The sequence below is a fragment of the Macaca nemestrina genome, chromosome 4, assembly GCF_043159975.1.
Source record: "Macaca nemestrina isolate mMacNem1 chromosome 4, mMacNem.hap1, whole genome shotgun sequence".
NCBI lineage: Eukaryota > Metazoa > Chordata > Mammalia > Primates > Cercopithecidae > Macaca > Macaca nemestrina.
The window spans coordinates 72,764,832-72,782,562 of record NC_092128.1 but is presented as its reverse complement, the minus strand read 5'-3'; the positions used below and the strand labels follow the sequence as shown (position 1 = coordinate 72,782,562).

General features: G+C 36.2%; 1 protein-coding gene across 8 annotated transcripts in view; it reads left to right on the top strand.

The window, feature by feature from the left end:
* The window catches only part of LOC105475509 (HEPACAM family member 2), a 49,120-nt gene extending 33,488 nt beyond the window's left edge, over positions 1–15,632 (top strand). For 2 of the 8 annotated variants that reach the window (XM_024790890.2, XM_011730836.3), the window contains exons 5-10: positions 928–1,053; positions 1,143–1,167; positions 1,261–1,298; positions 2,636–2,709; positions 4,797–4,906; positions 6,521–7,211. In XM_024790890.2, the coding sequence (XP_024646658.2) occupies positions 928–1,053; positions 1,143–1,167; positions 1,261–1,298; positions 2,636–2,709; positions 4,797–4,906; positions 6,521–6,809 (662 nt within the window). In that variant the 3' untranslated portion in view covers positions 6,810–7,211. Of the gene's footprint in view, positions 1–927; positions 1,054–1,142; positions 1,168–1,260; positions 1,299–2,635; positions 2,710–4,796; positions 4,907–6,520; positions 7,212–7,232; positions 7,260–7,881; positions 8,702–11,652; positions 11,797–13,592 lie in introns of those variants that run through there. The other 6 variants (XR_011622141.1, XM_071094841.1, XM_011730839.3 and 3 more) reach the window with 6 other exon arrangements.
* The last annotated feature ends 2,099 nt before the right edge of the window (positions 15,633–17,731 follow it).

Sequence of the window (17,731 nt, the reverse complement as noted above, 5' to 3'; positions counted from 1 at the left end):
AACATAGCCACAGTTAATAAGTTGTGTTGAAATTATATTAAAGGGAGGCATCATTTAGTGTTAAGAGTCTGGGGTAACTTCTGGACTCTACCACTTATAACCCAATTGACTTTGGGCAAGACTCAGCTTCCTCATCTATTGGAAGGGATGATAAAATAATCTCTCCTTTATAGGATTGTTGTAAAGATTCAGTGAGTTAATATGTATCATCCACCCTTAGAACAGAGCCTGACATATTGTAAGCACCCAGCAGATGCTATTAGCACCATATTTTATATAGTGATATTAATAAAGGGAATGACTTATGAAACAAAGTGAATTCTAGTCAAAAGGTGGGACTTTAAATATTTTTTAAAAAATCACACATACATCCTATTTTAAGAATTGATGTTTCTTTTTTTTCTTTTTAATTTTTTTCATCATTTATGGTAAGAGACATTTCTTTATTGGCCAAAAATTACTAAAGTGTGTTTGAAATGAACACCTCCCCTCTCGCACCTTTATTCACATGCCATCTCCCTAGAAAATTCACATACTTGAATTATGCTAAAAAAGCAAAATGGAAGGAAAATGAGAGAACAACTTAGCATTTAGGGTTGTAGAGATGATGAGACGAAACAGATCTAAGTTAAGGTGGCAAACATAACTGAGAAGTACGACATGAGATATTTGCTACATCTAATACAACACAATCAGCTTTAACTTGAGCAGTGCACCACATTTCCAATCACAGGTATCCCTAAGGAGTTTAGTGTGTGTTGTAAAATAAGTGTATTCCTTCCATTTGGTCTCTCTCTCTCTGTGTCTCTAATATACATGTTTATATGGTTTTTTAAAATAGCGTCTCATTTAAAATAAGGCATTTAAAAAGTCAAGTTATAAACTGTAGCAATTTATTGCTAAAAATATATTTATCTTTTTATTTAGGACTGGAGAAGCTTGCACAAAAAGGAAAATCATTGTCACCTTTAGCAAGTATAACTGGAATATCACTATTTTTGATTATATCCATGTGTCTTCTCTTCCTATGGAAAAAATATCAACCCTACAAAGGTAGGTTAAAATTACAAAAAAAAAAAAAATTGAAGCTGTATATGTGTACTAAAAGGAACCTTACCATTTTTCTTCTCTCTTGATTTTAGTTATAAAACAGAAACTAGAAGGCAGGTAATGCATCTGTTTCTATGAAAATAGTTCTTTCCTTAGATGCTTTTTCCTCAATTATTATCCCTGACAAAAATACCTATTTTGTCTTTTCAGGCCAGAAACAGAATACAGGAAAGCTCAAACATTTTCAGGTAATGGCCAGGCTGAAAAGGGCTATTATCAGTTTTAATGTATGTTAATTAGTTGTGTTAATATTATTATATATTATTAATGTAATATAATTAATATGAGCTAAAATTAACATAACAGTCTCTTACCTTTGAGTTAGTGCCTTCACTTTACAAAGTGCTGTCTTCTGTTTTGGTTTTATATAAGTCACACAAGTCTGTATTATCAGCCTGGAAGGCACTCTTAACTCCATTTTACAGTCAAGAGAACTACTCATGAAGGGGATTAAGTCACTTGCCCACAGTCAGTAGGATCAATGAAGTTAGTTCTGCTACTTCATTGATTCTATTATCATTATTTTGAAAATGCCAAAGCGTTCTATCACTTTGTTCATTCCTAAGGTAGGTTTCATGCTGGCAGCTCCATCCCAAAGGGAAGAGGAAAAGAAGGTTTGGCCGGGGCCAGGGTTGCTTCTTTGTCCCCATTGTAACCCTCATTACCATCAATATTGACTGTACTGAGTTATTATAAGTTAACAATGGAGTTTTTGCTCAGGCCACAGAGTCACAGGGAGCCAATTTGCAGTTTTATATGTGCCACTTTCCCCTCATATCACCTTAGGAAAATTATTTTTCTTGACCACAACTTCCTCTTCTAAATAATAGGGATAAAAACTTCCCCCTTAAAGTTGCCATGAGAATTAAATAAAATGAGGTGGAGTGCCTGATATGATGCCTGGATGTGTAATAAATGTGGGCCTTCTTCCTCTTTTCTAGCCCTTCCTGACTTATAAATGACAGAATGTCAGAGCTGGCAAGGGCCCCAGAGGCTGTCTCGTTCCTCCTAACCACCTCTACCCCCATCATTCTGTAGACGATAGTTTATGTGGATTGATATTGTAATGTATTTTGCCTTTTATGTATGGGAAGCTTCAGTTAGTTATTTGCTCTGTTTAGTTCTGATGGTCTCTGTTAGATGTAACGGGGTGCAGTAGATACTATGGGTGGATCAAGAGCTGCTGTGACCTTCAGGCTAAAGCCCTGGTGACCATGAGTCTCTGGTAACTGAGAGTTACAAAGGCCAAGCTTGCCCACCTATGTGTATTTAAAGATACAACAGGCTATTCTCACATCTGGCCTTAAGAATAATTGTTCCAATTCAGTTTCGATTCTCAGCTTCAGAAAGAGTGATTTCCAACACTGCTTAATGGCAATACAACTATAGGGATTAGGAAATGTTAAATTCATTTTGTACCTATACCATTTAAAGCAGACAATAAAGATAAGTTTTACAAAGTTTTTAAAAAACAACAGCAAATTAAGGCATTTGGTTTGTAAGTAGTATTTGTTTTACATTTCAGGCCATGAAGATGCTCTGGATGACTTCGGAATATATGAATTTGTTGCTTTTCCAGATGCTTCTGGTGTTTCCAGGGTTGGTTTTCCTAGTGGCTGATTAACCAAGAAGTAGAATTCTGCTTCACCAGAGGTGTAAGCAGCATTCGTTTAAGCACTGGGCAGTGTGGTCAAATGGCTGCGTTACCCATTACTGCATTAAGCAGTGTTGACTTACTCCATAATGAATGGCATTGCCAGATTTGGGGAGCTAAAGCATCTTACTTCACCTTTATAAGTAAAGCTAACACAAATAAGGAAGTTATGCTAATTCATAAATAGTCTTTACCTGGTAATCTCAGTGAAGAGAGAACTAACTAGGTTGAAAGTCAGGAGAACTGAATAAATAGGCTGGGCACGGTGGCTCACATCTGTAATCCTAGGGCTTTGGGAGGCTGAGATGGAAGGATCACTTGAGCCCAGGAGTTTGACATCGGCCTGGGCAGAGACCCCATCCCAACAAATACTTTAAAATTAGCCAAGCATGGTTGCGCATGCCTCTGGTCCCAGCTTCTCGGGAGACCAAAGCAGGAGGATCACTGAGTCCAGGAGTTCAAGGCTACAGTGAGCTGTGATCACACTACCACACTCTAGCCTGGACAACAGAGTGAGACCCTGTCTCAAATAAATAAATACTGAATAAACAGAGGATCGGGAGACCCTGATTTAAGTCATTCTGCATCACTTGGGTGACTGCAACCCATCACTTTACTGAACTATCTCTGTTCCTCAGTTTTCCCTTTATTGCCCTCTCATATCTTTTGACAACTTTGAAAGACAATTGATCACACTCTTAAAGGTACCTCATGCTTCAGAAGGAAGTTGCCATATAGGCCCAAAGTATATAAGTATACATCTTTATTATTGCCCTAAAGGTGCATGAGATGGCAAGGGAGCTTTCTTATAGTTGAAGTCATTTCAGTCTGGGGGAAAAAAAAAAAAAAAGTTTTTTAAAGCAATCAGTTTTGCTTAAGACATGCAGAATGTTTCCCTGAGCGAATCAGATTATTAACACTTTTACAGATTTGTATAGAACCAAATTTTCCTCTGCTTCCTTATTCTGCTATGAGAGTCCATTTAAGGAAGGGCACCATAAAAACAGATTACTTGCTTCCAGTCATTCTCATTTCTGTTTGTTAAAAGGACTATTTGCCATTAGGGAATGGTGACTTCTCTTGTTCAGAGGATTCTGTCAATGTATAAGGTTCATCCAGTAAGCCTCCTGACCACAGACTTTATTTGAGAAATGTCATGTGAGTAATGGAGAGGGACTGATTGGATTTCATCCTCCCTAAGGGTGAGTCGGTAACAGTCACAGATGAAGGGAAGAACTGCCCTGCAAAGGCTTTGCAATACCCTATTCAATCTCAGGCAGGATTGGCTCACCTTCACTTCCACAACCGAAAGACAAAAACAAATATTTGATGGATCAGTTATTTCAAACAGCTTCGCACGATGGCAGAAAGCACCACTCTGAGGTGTGGCTTCGAACTGGAAAGCAGGAAACTGAACAGCTAAAATTTATAATTGAATTTTTGAATAAGGAGTTTCAGTTTTTTTATGTAAAATAATACACACTTTTTATTCCTAGGAATTCACTGGAAAGGAGTGAGATTTATATAAGAAATTTTAAGTCTTACCATGTGATTAATCACTACTCAATTTTGGAGTTTTACTGGGAGAACCTCAATTGGGCTGTATATTGTTCTTGCTTTTAAGCCACCCTTGTGCACATAATTGGCAAATAGTGTCAAAAGGGTAACTGCGGTATAGAAAAGATAATAATATGTGCTGATTCTAAGATGTCCTGACATCTTCTCTTTTGCTATTTCTTTTCTTTCTATAATATTTCCTTTCCAGCACTGCCACCTTTCTTCTTAAATGAAGAAAAAAGCCATAGCTTTGTCAAGCTATCCTTCTTCTGACCTTATATCTATGCTGCTGCATAAACTGCCATAGGGTAAGTGCAGTAAAGTGTAGCAAGGAGGATGTCAGCCTTCTAGGGAAGATAAATAGTTCTAATTCTCTAATCATCACTACTGCCAGTTGTTTTCAACTATGCAGCATAGTGGAAAAACTATTTACTAGTATTGAGATATTTTATTTTTAATGTGCCACATTTTCTAGATCCCAAGCAGATCTGTTCCAGTCTCTGATGGTATATCGGGACAAGATTTGCACAGTACAATATATGAAGTTATTCAGCACATTCCTGCCCAGCAGCAAGACCAGCCAGAGTAAGTATGAATCTGCATTTGATGGTGCTATGGAGAGGCTAAGCATTTAGCTTTTGCTTTCCCCAGAATTGATTAAAAGGCACAGAAGAAAAATACCAAAACAAGAAATTACAGCATCTGTACATTTAAGCATACTTCCCCACCTGAACATAATTTTGAGAAACAAAACAGGCAGGCACACAAGTATCTTCTAGGGCCATGCACTTGGGCCAGTGGACTAGATACAAAACTCTAGAATCAACTTTTTCTTGTGTACATTTCTTTCTCACAATATTTCCCCAAGGAATCCACATCTGGGTATGAAAGGAATATTCATGCCAATTCTGTAGCCATCTTAATGATTACTTAATGATTTTCCAGTGGCTATGGTAGTTTTAGAGCCATGATGATTTGTCACTAAAAATAGGACCAGTAAAATAAAAGCCTACAGAGGATCCACAGCACAGTCAGCACCAATGCCCATCCTCTTATTCAAAGTAGCCTATTCCCAAGTGAGTGGAACCCATTGAGGACTGGCCTCTCACCCATAGAGGACAAAACCTGTGCTGAGGACAAAGCTGGGAACCTATTTATCCAGTTAAGCTCAAGGCTGTCACTAAGAAGTTTCTCTTTCCTCCCTGCCATGGAGAAATAAAGCCTACAACCTTTTGAAATAATAAGATGAACTCTTTTTTGTGGGCTGTAGCTGCCTGCAGGCATAACTGCCACAGATCATCTTCCATCATTTCTTTGTCATTTATTGACTTTGAAAAGAACATCAATAACCACATACAGAAACTTCCCCTCTGGCAAAAGAAACAGTTCCAGCAAAGTAATTCATGCACACTTCTGGGTAAATACCAAAAATAGCAGCTAGGAGTGAACAAATCCATGGGAAATTATCTTATGGGGAGGAAACCTAGTCCTGGGGGGACTGTGCATCATTTAAGGTCTAAATAAGTGACAACATACTTCAGAGAACCTCATCAGAGAAAATTTACCTAGAGTCACATAAATAAGGAACAGACTCTGATGGAGCTAGAAACTTCTAGTTTGAAAAAAATGTTGTAAAGCATTGCATTATTAATCTAGTAGAACACAAGAGTAGGATATTATTACATGATATTTTAAGAATAAAAACTCTCTAAAATGATACCTAATTCTCTTTACTGTCTATAATAGAAAACTAGGGGAAGTTTGTTTGCTGTTAAATATAAGGCATTGAAAGAATTTTGAGATTATGTCTCCTTTCTAAGATTTAATCTAATTAAAATTTGTATCCTATTTAAATTCATTTGTTTTTCTATATATCCTTTCTTCTAACTATCAATTTTTCACATCAGAATGTAAACAAACCAAATGACAACTTGGGGTTTATCTTTTAAGGTTCTCAAGAACGAAATAAATTTGAAGTCAAAATTGTGAACATGACAGCTACAATTTCAGAACACAAAATAGTGATTGGGTTGTTTTCCATGTCAAAAAAACTGATTCTCAAAAAAAAAAAAAAACACCCTTTGAAATTAGATGACTTTTAGACACTAGCAAAATCTTTTGACTTTCTTAAGAACATAAAAGTTTATTTCATAAATAAGATTTGAGAATTGAAAACAAAGCAGAAATGTTCTTTTTCAGGCATTCAAAACTGCTATTCAAAAGGTATTCAAAACTGCTATTAGGACATGCTCCTCCAAAAGGCAGTCACCCTCAAGACCCCAGTTCATGCTACCAGCCCAATCTGAGTGACATCTCCACCTCCCACAGACTCTCTCGTCTCACCTTCTTCTTGTCTTCTCAATCTTTTTTTGTGTGTTTGTTAGTTTATCTGCATACGTCTTTGTCTTCCCGTGGCTCTCTCTACCTTCATCCTTTGAACCCCTCCTTTTCTGAATCTACCCTTCTCTTTTCTTCTCTTTCTCCATAACTGTCTCCCTTATCCGTAATATCCTTCTTAAAAATTTCCTACTCTGTCTTCTAACTTTATCTAAATGGGGAGCCAATATTTTTTAAAGTGTTATTTTATTTGAATTCAGATTTGTGTTACTTACTCTAATTTTTTAAATAAATAAACGAAATGCTTCCTTTTTCCTTATCAGAAACTAGTTTGTACTTATTTTACTTATAATCAATTCACAAACATTTCCAGGACGTTTACTATGTGCTAGAGCAAGACACTAAATAAGACCATTTTTTAAAGATTTTATAGTGTAGTGGGCTGCTGTTTACTTATTTTAACTAAAGATGAGTGATTCTTAGTAAAATAAATAATTCTCAGTAGCATAAATGCCACCTATAGATGCAGAGAGCATTTTTCTTTCCTGATTACCTATGGTTTATTCTCCTCTAGGTCCAATTAAATTCAAAGATCAACTTCGTGAGTAATGCATTATTATAGGTGGTTGGTGAAACTCTCCCATCTCTTATTCCCAATGTGAATGTGCCAGCTCTGGGGAAAGAATCTTAACTTCACTGCTTTCTTTTATTTGGCAGTCACTTCTGAGCAGGAAAGACAGCCAAATAATTTTATTCTTTGGCTCTTAGACTGTTCTAACAATGTTATTTTCTTTACTTCATGTGTCTATTAACTAATTGGACTGCTGCTTAACAAATTGATAAACCGGTTTGTGTTCATATTCTAGTACTCAGCCCAATTATTTATTTATTGAACTTACGGCTGGATGTATTTCAATATTGTCTATTGACCTCATTAAATGCTCTTGGTAGGGTTTATATTGAACCCAAGACTGATGTTAGTATATTGAAAACAGGACATTCAAGTTAAGTAAACCTTTAGTTTCAAAAGTAAATTACCTACAAAATTTAATAATTGCCTTCTCTTATATTTATTTGTTGATAAATGTAATTTTCTTGAGCTAGCTCCAAATGTTGATCTAACTTGTAGCCCTGGAAAGGAATAAAAGAATTTAAGGTTCTTTTACCTGCAGACCTGAAAAATCTATAGAACTGTTTACATATTTTGTATATCTCTTCACTAGGTGAACTCTCATGGGCTAAACAGCACATTAGAGTGAAATTCTGAAGAAATATTTTAAGGAAAAACAGTGGAAAATATATTAATCTGGAATCAGTGAAGAAACCGAGACCAACACATCTTACTCATTACTCCTTTACATGCAGAATAGAGGCATTTATGCAAATTGAACTGCAGGTTTTTCAGCATATACACAATGTCTTGTGCAACAGAAAAACATGTTGGGGAAATATTCCTCAGTGGGCAGTCTTTCTCATGCCGATGAGGAGAATGAAAATGACAGGGGTTTCCTCTTTCGTTTTGTACGAAATATCTCTGCAAAGCTCAATTAGTTCCACTCTATACTTCCACTGTCATCAACACTGAGACTATCCTGTCTCACCTACAAATGTGGAAACTTTACATTGTTAGATTTTTCAGCAGACTTTGTTTTATTAAATTTTTATTAGTGTTAGGAATCCTAAATTTATGTTTCAATTTTATTTCCAAATTTCTATCTTGTTATTTGTACAACAAAGTAATAAGGATGGTTGTTACAAAAACAAAACTATGCTTTCTCTTTTTTTTCAATCACCAGTAGTATTTTTGAGAAGATTTGTACACAGTTAAGGAAACGACTATTAAAGTCTTATTTTTATTTTTTTCAAGGAAAGATGGATTCAAATAAATTATTCTGTTTTTGCTTTTATGTGGTCTTAATTCTTTGTCTTATAGAGTAAAAATATTATACAAAAATCAAATTGTAGATATTGGTTTTTTTAATCCTTACTTCCCAATGTGCAATCAAGTCTAGATTATAGGGAATTATAAAAATAAACATCTTGCTCTCTAATGGCCTATCATTTTAAATAGAAGAAAAGAAGTCCTAAAAATAGAATTTGTTTTTTAAAAGTTTTAAGCAAGCCACTGTGGGTACATTGCCCCTCCTGCATTTTCGTAGAAGCACATGCTGAAAAGAAAATTAAGACTTTAGTCCCATGACTCCTTTCTGGTCCTCTCTCTCTACTACCCTTATATATTGTTCTGTTGGAAAAGTCCATCAGTTCTACCACAACTATTGTCTACATTTAGTAAAAAAAAAAAAAAAAAAAAAAAAAACAACAACAAAAAAAACTACTATATCTGATTAGAAAAGAAATTCATGCCCCTTGTAAAACTATATGTATACTTGGAAATGCAGAAGACTCACCATAAAACAATTAAAATCACTTGTATTCTTACTCCTCTGTTAGCATTTCCCCCAGATTAGTTATGTACATATTCATGCTCCTTCCAATTCCAGAAAAGATTCATGGTAGCTCAATAAATGCATAAAATCACAACATAAAATATGCCCAAAAAGTAAACTTGATAAGGAAAACAGGATGAAGGAACAACAAGAGGCAAAGCAAAAGCAGTAAGAGATTAAGAACCAGTGTGATGAGGTCCCCTTCATCTGTGAGTATTGTTTCCCACGACCAAGATTATGTGCCATATACAGGTATATATCTAAAGAGGGATTTCTAAGCTGAATGCAATTTGTAAGTAGCAGAGCCAAAAAAAGGTTGCAATCCTATTGCAGGGCCAGAAGAAAGTAAGTCAGCCATCCACCGCAGCTCCATCCATCTCTCCCTTTCTTTCTCAGTCTTGTGCCCCGCTCCTTCCTTGGGGGTGTTCTCTTTGCTGATGCATCTCTTATTTGGAGGCCAGACACTAACTACAATGAACTGCAGCTATGTCTCTGTCTTCCCCTTCCTAAACCCAATTCTGAAACACTTTAATCCACAGACAATCTTCAACAGCCCTTTCTGAAAAGATAATAGTACATTCACACGATTCACAAATCAAAACTCTATTTAGAAAAAAACAAAACAAAACCATGCACTGAGATAACTGTGTTTGTTAGTTTTGGGGTTTGGTTTGGCTATTTTGTGTATACCTCCAGAGTTTCTCGCCACAAACCAAGGAAAATACAAACATATATTCTTATTTTTTCAAACTCACTTTTCAATTACTTGTAATTCCTCTCATTTCTCTATCTCTCTCTCACACACAAAAATACACGGACTCCCTTAGCGCATGGTTCCACTCAAAGTGGCAAGGAATTGCTGAAAGCAGAAATGTGAAAGGATCTAGAATCCAATTAACTTTTGCTGTCATTGGTGTGTAACACCGGATGACTCACTGCTTTTTTAGTAAATGAGGATGAAAGTTTCATAAATTAATCAAGGTTTCCAAGGGAAGTGATGAACCAAAACCCAGATGTTCACCTAATTAACAAATTAATCTTTAAAAGCCAGCCTAAAGTTCTTTCCTCATTACTAAACAGAATCGTAGCTAGTGTTAGTTTTTAACTTTATATTACCACTTCTAACTTGGAATAGAATCAAATTCCTGATGCTTATTATTTTTAAAGAGTATATTCTACTGATAGACTTTTATACAAAAAATTAAAATACCTACTACTAAAATATAGTTTTCCTTGGTTTTCTGACGTGTCCTTCCATCTTAATAAAACAATTTCAGTTAAACTGCAATATAGTCTCAGACATCAAGGTTCATATGATCCTTCAGTTCCACTAGAGCATATACATGAAAAAGTGTTCTTAAAATAATAAAAATTGAGTGATAACACATTACTTAGCATATAGGTGGCTATTTCCCTATATTTTACTTAAAATTTATTTTTTAAAAGTTATTTTCTTCTTCTTCCTTGCTATATATAACCATGTATATTCCTATATCATTCTTACATAGTCTGCTAAAGTTCGTGTTCAAATATACATTAATATAGATGTTTTAGTTTCACAAAGAAATAGGAAAGCAAAACTATCTTCCTCATCGACACAGAAATCAGACACAGCATTTGGATTTAACAGTGTTACTTTCCTTCTTTCTCATCTCCTAGATACACTGTTTATTGTGATTACCATATTAAGCTTGAAGTTTATTCAACTTTCACATCCATGACTTATTTTGATCTTCACAAGAACCCTGTGAGCTAGAACCAGTATACCCACTTTACAGATGGAGAAACCAAAACTCTGGGAGTTGAACGACTTTCCTAAAGTCACCAAACCAATGAATGGCAGAGCTGATTTCCGAACTACATCTCTGGCTCCAAGTCCAAGGTCTATTCCAATGCACCAATGATTTCTCTGGGCATGGCACCCTGGAATGGAGCAAACACAAATGTGTCTTGTCAGCCTTACCTTGGGAACTACATTAGTTTCAAGTATTATTGAGCTCCCAGCAGAGTTTATTTACTTGTTTGTTGATTCTTGGCCAAGAATTTTCTCATTTGTATATGCTCCTAGGGAAGATGACAACTCAATTGCTTGCCATCAATAGGGCATAAACTGGGAGAATGTTTTCACACCTGTGAAAATCCCCAGCAGAATCCCACCTTAGGTTTATGACAGAAGCTCTCTGAGCCTCTGAGTCTTTGGAGATCAATCAATGAGTCTCATCGCATTCATCCCAGCACACACACTTTAGAACACAGACAATGCACAGTTTTTTAAATTGTACTGAGCTGAATTGCCTGCCTTCTTTGTATTTAATAAAGACATCATCTATAGAAGGCAAATACATTACTGTATTTTCAATAACCAAGTTTCTTTGAATTTGTCTCCCAGAAGCACTTAAATTTAACTTTGGGAGCTATTTTTCCTTGCAGTTCACTGAGACTCTACCAAAATGTTTTGTCCTTCAGAAACCAGAGAGTCACAGAGTAGGATTATATAAAATTTGATTCTCATTATGTGTAAAATAATTCATATTTTCTGATTCACAGTTCACAGATAACTAGACATTTTACAGAGGAGGAAACTGACTCAGACTTTCAGGCCCTTGGTTTCCCCATCAAAACATGAAGAGGCTGAAATAGGCAACCTCCAGATCTGCTTTGATTTTCCCAAAAGTGACATTCTCCAAGCAGGTCAGGTCTTCTGCAATTCTCTCATTACACCTGTATTGAAACCCTTACCATGCTACTATAATTATACTGTGAACCAAGCATGTAAAGAGCTAATTATAACACTGTGTTCTAAATGCAATAGTAGAAGTGTGTAAAAATGCAGAGACACCACAGAAGAAGGAGTGATTAATTCCTTTTGGCAGCATCCAATATGCTGTAAGCATTCTTACAGCATATTGGGTTTTGGTGGGTGAAAGGAACACACCAACTTTAGAGGAAAGGGCATTCCAGGAGCTAACATTGAGTAAGATTTGTAATATATGAGGAATGAGTATGACAAGTATAGTCATGCAAAACAAAAAACGTGAATGACCCAAGAGGGTATACTTAGTAAAATTATAAAACATGCCCAGTCCTTGAGAAATTGAAATCTCATTAGAAATTTCTGTTATGTTTAATAAACTCTTGTTAACTATATTTCATGTGCCATAAGATAGAGAATAAATAAATATAACTCAGTCTTTATCTTCTAAGAGCTTGCAGTCTTGTCAAAGAAGGAGATACAATAAATTTAATAATAATACTAGTAGATACTAAATGCAACATGGTACACCATTAAGAAAGAAGAACAAAAAGCATACTATGGAAGCTTAGATGAGGGCATCAAATTGAGTCTAGGGTATTCAAAGAAGGCTTCCAGGAAGAAGCTGAGCTGAATCTCAAAGGACGAGAAGGAGTTAGCCAAGTGAAGAAATGTGAGGAAAGCATTTCAGGCAGAGATAACTGCTTGGGCAAAGGCATAGAGGCAAGAAACAGCCTGGTCTATGTGAAGAACTGTAAGCAGTGCAGTAATAATGAGAGAATAAGACAGGGAATGGTCAAGGCAAGTACTGATGAGAGAAGAAGCTAGTATACTGAACTTCCCCATTACACTCATCACGAGGGTGATCATTTGCTTAGTGTCTATCTTCCTCACTACACTGTAAGCTCCCAAAGTCAGGGAAGGCAGGGAATAACATCTGCCTATATTCCCAATGATTATCATATCTCAGCAATCAAGAAATATTTGAGGATAAAATTAATGAATAAGAGTACATGGACAAAGGTCAGATCATGCATGAACCTGAGTGTTCAGTTAAGAAACTTGGATTTATTCTCTAAGTAATGAGACATCAGAGCAGGTGAGCAATCACATCAGATTTCTGTTTCAAATAGATCACTCTACATAAACTTGGAAATGGATTTTATAGGATGAAGCTGAGACTAGACAAATAATTAGGGAAGATATTACTATAATCAAGATGAGGATGTAGCGCTGGATGGACTATAGAGTGGAAGTCTTAGAGATAAAACTTGTAGAGACCCAGTTATTGGATATGGGACATCAAATACAGGTAAGAGTCATAAAGAAAACTTGTGTTTCTGTCTTGAGAGCTTGATGATGCCATCATACAAGATGGGAAGTGCTTGTGAAACAATAGGTTTAAAAGGGGGGAAGTGATGAGTTCAGAACTAGGTAAGGTTAGGATTAGTTTAGGATTACAAATAGAAATGTCTGATAGACAGTTGTATATCCAAGAGGGACATTCAGGGAGAGGTCTGGGTTTAACAAATAAATTTGGACCACATATCACAATGCCTTTGACAGAGAATAACAAAAAACTCAGATTAAAAGGACTGAATGAATAATTTATTGTCTCAAATGACAGAAGTTCAAAGGTCAGGTAAATTCCCAGGATTGGTTAATTTAATGACTCAACAATGTCATCAAGAACCCAAGTTCTTTTTCATCTTCTACTCTTCTCTCATGGTTACAGGATGGATGTAGCAATTCCAGAAGTGATATAAACATGCCGCACCATCCAGAAAATGGAAAAAGCCACTTCGTGTGCTACTTCTTTGGGTGTGAGGAAAACTTTCCCAGAAGCCTCTACTAGAATTCCAGTAGTGTTTCCTTGACCATACATGCTACATGCCCTTCCCTAAAGGAATTATTGGCAAGAGGAGTGGGATTACCTTGATTGAAACAATACTCAGAATTTACTTCCCTGGATATGGTAGGGAAGACAACACCTTCTGAAGCATGTGAGTGGTTGGAAAAACAATGAATATCTGATTAAAATTGAATTTTGTATGGAATGAGGAACAGGTGGAAGTGGACGTCAGAAGTGAGATAGAAAGCAAATAAAGGGGGAAGTGCCCTTGGAAACACCAACTTCAGGAGATGCCATCACCATTATGGAGATGCCAGGGAAGGTTAAGAAACAGCAGTTAAAGAAGCTAAAGGTGAACTTGGAAATAAACTTTAAAGAGAAAAATTGAATATGAATTTTATTGTTGTATGTCCATAAATATCTTTTAAGAAGGGTGGGTAACCCTATATATTCTGGTTCCAGATCAGGAAGATTCTCATGTCTACAATGACCACCTAAAACCATTTTCTTAGACAGTTCTATTTTAGTGAAATTTTATTAGGTTAATTAACATATATTTACTGAAATATTTCAATGAAATTTAATTTTTAACTATATGATTTTGCACATTAAGAAATCTACCAACTGCAAATTCTGATTCTTATTTTCAAACAAGCCCTTAGTCTTAGAGGCTGACCTGCCAGGCAGTCATAATTAGATGTTAATAGATACATACATTTGTTGATTTCATTTGTGTCTAACAACTTCTGACCTTGACCTAGTTTCTCATGCCATCAAGGAAAATCCCCACTGTTCCAACACACACACTTAAAATACATCTATTTCAAACCTTCTGCTTTCAAAAGTGTCCCAATAGATTATATCAGGACCATACATGGAAAGCTCTCATTTGCCTCCTTGTCCATCTGGAATATTCTTGTTTGCTCTCCAAGGCTAACTGTGCTGATGTCATATCTACTGTGCAGCCTCCCCAGAAGTGCCCAAGATTCTTTCATGATCCTGTAATGCTGCCTACAAAACCCAGCTGGAGCCCTGGACACACATCTACTTTCCCCTATTAGATGGGAAAGATCAAACAATTTAAAATAAATGAGATACCTTTTAGTAACTAGGTTACACAAATAGAAATTATATTAGCAAACTAGTACTGTGTATGTAGTGTTGATGCAGTAGTGTTGAGGTAAAACCAAACACTATTTGTGCCCAGTCCCAGTTGTCTAATCTGTAATGTGAGAGAGAAGGACCAAATAAACTCTAGGATTCCTTTCAGTTTTATGGTCCATGCTTTTGTTACTTTACCATAAATATCTATAACTCCTTGGCAGACAGATATTATAAAGTCCAAATCTTTTCACCAAACTGTTGCCTTTGCTTAAATAACTGAACTAATAAGTAGACATAAAAGAAAATTTGTTTCCTCATTTGAGAACTCAGCATGGCATCTCACTCGTGTACTCTTATCATCTTTATGCAGCCCCACTTAGTGTAGGCACTATCAAGTAATTACACACAGTGTAATAGTTGCAAATACCTACAATGTCAATAAAATGTCCAAACTTTTTCCAGTAGTGTTTTCAGGTTTTCTTGTTTTCAAATGATCTGTTTAAAGAAAAGGAACAAGAAATCTAAGTACCTATCAGCAGGGGGTGAGTTAAATACTAGTAAAACTAACAGGACATTGTAGCATTAAAAAGAATGAGATAAGTCTAAGTAAAATAACACGGAGAAAAGTTCTGCATATCTTATTAACTGAAAAACAATATGTCACAGTCCATTTTTTTGGTATGATTCACATGTGATATAATCATATGAATCAATACTAATTCTATGTATTTGTGTATAGAGAGAAAATATTTAGTAGCAATCTCTGAGAAGAAGAAAGGAATAGTGGGTGCAGAGGCTTAACATTTTTTTCTTTTTTGCTTTACAGATATTTGTACTGCTTCATAGCTATTTTTACAATAATAAAATAAAGCACAAAAAACTGCTTAAGGAGAACTTAACATTCTAAATCACACATCTTAATTGAAATTCCATTTGTGCAAAATTGTTCTGTAATTACTCAAGTATGTAGACCATTTATCTCTTCCCTTTCATTTACTCTCATTTTCTTTCTTTCAATTTTTCTTGGCCCTTTCTTCCTGATTTTCCTTTTTTTGTTCTGATTTCATTTCTCCTTGTTGTATTCCATATTTTCCTGCCTTTAATTTCCTTTCTCCTTTCCCCTAAACTGAATCCCTGAAAGGTGAAAATCTGGAAGTGTAAATAGGTGATTTTTGTGTTGGGTAGTGACTCTGATCATGGCCCACGGCTCTCCAAATACAGGAATCCGAACAGTGTGGTCTGACCACCTGAGAGGAACTGTGGCCAAGACGGAAGGACATCAAGATTCAGAGACCGACTGTAGAGATTTAAAACAAAATTCTATAACTAAAATCCAGAATTTACTTTTTCATGAAAATGTATAATGATTTGGCTTTAATGCTGTGGCTATTTCACCTGCAGTCCAGCAGGAAAAAGAATGAATCCTAGAATAAAGGAGCCTCCATAACAAAGAGAGGACTGGGCTAATGTTACCATGGCAACTGCCAGGTTAATCAGAACGGTTGGTGAAAGATGTGAAGTATTTGGCGGGTCTTGCTTCTTATGGCTAAAAGTCTATGTGATTGGATTGAATTGAAATTGAATTGAATTGAAACACATTGAATTGGAAAGCAAAAGACTAACCTGAGGCAGAGGTTTTTCAAGGATGCACTTAATTTATTGTTGTAATTTGGTGTGCAATATATGTCAAACTCTGCCAGATGCCTAAAATATATTCTACCTTAGCTTTCAGAATAATGCTATGATGCATTATCCCTACTTTGTAGATGAAGAAACTGATGTTGAGAGACGTTAGGAATCCCCTCCAATGTCATCAACTAATGAGTAAATGTCTGTATCACTCTCTGCTCTCTCCCAGACAACTTCAGCAAGGGCTGCTTTGTGGAATCACACTGGAGGCTTCATGAAGCTGTGTGTTTACATATAAAGTTCCCCGCTAAAGCTTCCAAGCTCTCTGGAGTTAAACGTTGCAGAACATCAGCTATTTCATTTGTTCAGTGTTCAGGTGGCTTCCACTTTGCATAAGAATGCTAGGAAAACAATTCCATTTTTTTCAGAATAATAAGCTAGAATCAAAATGAGTATGTCTCTCTTAATACTTATTTAATGTACATTCATATATATATTTATTTATATGTAGAAACATCTACATACATATTTATGTATTATCAGGCAATGTTTCCATTGCAGTAAGGTCGACTGCAAACTTCTTTTATCTGCAGAGAGAGAAAGATGAGTTGGTATTCTTTACATTTCTAGAACGGGATACCTATAATTTCACTTCCTCTCTCTAATACCTTGCTGCTCCACAGAAGTGAGACCTTTATTTATACAGAAACAAAAAGGCCTAGATCAAGGAGGGGTGTGTGTGCGCGCGTGTGTGTGTGTGTGTTGTGGCTCTGAAAGGTTTCTTCTGAAGCAATGGCTACTTGTTTTAACTAAAGTAAACCGTTTTTTGTTTTGTTTTGTTTTTTGGTTTCTTTCTTTTTTTTTTTTTTTTTTTTTTTTTTGAGACAGAGTCTTGCTCTGTCGCCCAGGCTGGAGTGCAGTGGGGCGATCTCGGCTTACTTCAAGCTCCGCCTCCCGGGTTTACGCTATTCTTCTGCCTCAGCCTCCCGAGTAGCTGGGACTACAGGTGCCCGCCACCACGCCCGGCTAATTTTTTGTACTTTTAGTACAGACAGGGTTTCATCGTGTTAGCCAGGATGGTCTCGATCTCCTGACCTCGTGATCCGCCCACCTCGGCCTCCCGAGGTGCTGGGATTACAGGCTTGAGCCACCATGCCCGACCAGTAAACCGGTTTTAACAGGTAGATTCAATTCTCATGTCCTCTGCATCTAATGCATTTTTATTGTAAGTGGCAAGCTGTAAACATTAGCATTTTAAATCTATCTTTGAAAAGGCACAAACATGAATG